We start from the raw sequence: 2,197 nt of genomic DNA, 5'->3' as shown, positions 1-2,197 counted from the left end.
AGAGAGCAAGCTGGTGAGTGCAGCTTAGCTGGCACGAAGGGATTGGAGAGAAAGAAGCACAACGTCTTTCAGACCCACCTCTTTTTAGGTGACACACCCCTCCGCTCGAGTCCCTCGGAAAGAACTCGAGGTAAAGAGCTTTGCAGTGCCAAACGTGGACTGCTGTCTTGCTGATTGACGTTTGCTCTCAATTTGTGATGTAGCTACCTTTCGCATCTTCTGAACACAGAGAGCGGAGGCAAAAACACAACATTTTAGCTGTCGTTGGGTTCTTGTGAGCCCTGCCTAGGTCATGTGGAGAGAGAGAGAGAGAGAGAGAGAGAGAGAGATTTTGCTATTTATTAACTCACGCATGAGCCCAGAGATCATTGCACGTTTCATATTGCCACCATGTTGGAAAAACGCCCAGAATTTAAATAGTCATTCAAAAAAGTAACAAAATAAATCAGATAAGCGCACGTTTCATATTGCCGCGATGGCCCAAAATGTAAAGATTAAAATTACAAAGTAATGTCATTGAGAGTAAGAGTGATTAGTGAAGTACAAAATAATCAGAAAGAGTATTGAGGTGTGCAGGTGGGTGGGAGTTGGAACTTGGAAGCTGGCCGGATAGGCTCGGCAGCCAATCATTAATGCTTGCTGTGGTGAGCGCCATGCTGCTGCTTCTTGGCGGCCTCCTTGGCGTGCTTGCGCTCGTGCTTCTCGTGGACCGCGAGAGTGCCTGCACCGATGGCGATGGCGGCAGCCACGTGCTCGCGCACCTTGTGAGCATGGCGCTGCTCCGGGTGCTTCTTGGCCTCGTGCTTCTCGTGCTGCAGCAAACAATATATATACAACGACGTCAGGCGATGCTGCTAGCATATATAACTCTTACCATATTCTATAGAGCACGCTAAAAACTCATGATCAATAGAAGCTTACCAAAGCGAAGGCACCAGCGGCGAGAGCGCAGGCGTCGGCCGCATGCTGGCGCTGCTTGTGCTTCTTCTCCTCCGCCTTGTGGTCCACGGTGCCGGCCTTGGAGGCGTGCACAAGATTGTGTTGGCCGGTCATGATTTCTGCTAAAGAAGTGTAATTAAGCTGGTGGAGGCAGCTGTATAAATTGATGATATTGTTCGATGAGCAGCAGCAGGATATTTAAATGTAAGAGCAATGTCCTGATGAGTAGCGGTAGCATGCAGGTGCGTATTTATAAGAAGAAGGACGCAGTAGCCGGGGGATTCGTGAGTCGACGTAGAGCGCTTGCAGACACGGCTTTCGAGTTTCGACGCGACGCGCTCACGACAGCTTCCTGCCCAGGGCGGTCACCACACGAAAAGTCGTCCTCGGCTGAGTGGGGAAATTACCCCCGAAATTCCTTCACATGTACATTTCAACCAATCATTCTTGGCTTGGTCCATGGGTCTTCTAAAACAAATAAAGTTTTCGCATCTTATCTTTCTATTCTAGTTGTTCACTTCCATATGTTCCTACATTTACAGATTAATATCCCTAATTTCCATGTCCCTCAACACTAGCACTGTGGATGCAAATCTCACCAATATCTACAACTATGGCATTATGCACGTACATATTGATAACAATGACTGTTGCTTGTAAACTATATTTTTTTGCGGCAAATCATGGAGATGCTAGTGATCAAAAGTATTGAAGAATGCAAGCCTCACTATAGGGAGACCAATCCCTGATGATGAATTGTATAGATGAGTGCATAACTTCTTTCAATTTGTGTCCACTTGTTCTTGAGCCGTGTGTCACTTCCACTTAAGCTATACATGGTGATGAGACTAGGTGGATATGAGAGCGTTGCATTCATGCTGATTACACGCTAATGAGTGCAGACGTGAAATAGATTAGATTGCATTGAAAATTCAGTACAAAAGAGGTGCTTATAGTAAGGCATCTCCCGTGTACTAAGGATAACAAGCCTTCCCTTGAACCAAAGAAGGTATATAAGTCTTCATAAAACATTTGTCACATAAGCACCATAGTACTCTCCTTCGCCATGAACAAGGTTTTTGTCTCCTTTTTCTTCTTCTTCTTTTGCCACATGTGCCGCTCCTCTCATTGGTTTCTTGGATTTGCTATTGCTGCTTCCACTGCTATTGCTTTGATCCTTTGAATAGCATTTGGAAGGAGAATGGACCTTCTTCCCACACTTGTTGCAAAATTTGTTGATGTAGTAATTCTTTGGTAC

At 45.7% G+C, this 2,197-nt stretch overlaps 1 protein-coding gene across 1 annotated transcript; it reads right to left on the bottom strand.

Annotated features, from left to right (window-relative positions):
- Positions 1-445: 445 nt before the first annotated feature.
- Positions 446-1,153, bottom strand: LOC147462020 (uncharacterized). Its single transcript, XM_086502359.1, has 2 exons — positions 922-1,153; positions 446-812 (listed from the first exon to the last, which is right to left on the bottom strand). The coding sequence occupies exons 1-2, from the start codon at positions 1,051-1,053 to the stop codon at positions 630-632; spliced, it is 315 nt and encodes a 104-aa protein (XP_086358485.1). The 5' UTR covers positions 1,054-1,153; the 3' UTR covers positions 446-629.
- Between the last annotated feature and the right edge of the window lie 1,044 nt (positions 1,154-2,197).

This window comes from Adiantum capillus-veneris, chromosome 3 (genome assembly GCF_014529385.1).
Source record: "Adiantum capillus-veneris isolate H3 chromosome 3, ASM1452938v2, whole genome shotgun sequence".
Lineage (NCBI taxonomy): Eukaryota > Viridiplantae > Streptophyta > Polypodiopsida > Polypodiales > Pteridaceae > Adiantum > Adiantum capillus-veneris.
The sequence above is the reverse complement of the archived record's forward strand: the minus strand, read 5'-3'. Positions and strand labels throughout refer to the sequence as shown.

What these genes read in the sequence shown, in the direction of transcription:
- LOC147462020 (XM_086502359.1), bottom strand. Translation starts at nt 1,053, where the DNA reads ATGACCGGCCAACACAATCTTGTGCACGCCTCCAAGGCCGGCACCGTG. An exon ending in CCGCTGGTGCCTTCGCTTTG is followed by an intron (nt 813 to 921) that starts GTAAGCTTCTAT and finishes TGTTTGCTGCAG; the next exon opens with CACGAGAAGCACGAGGCCAA.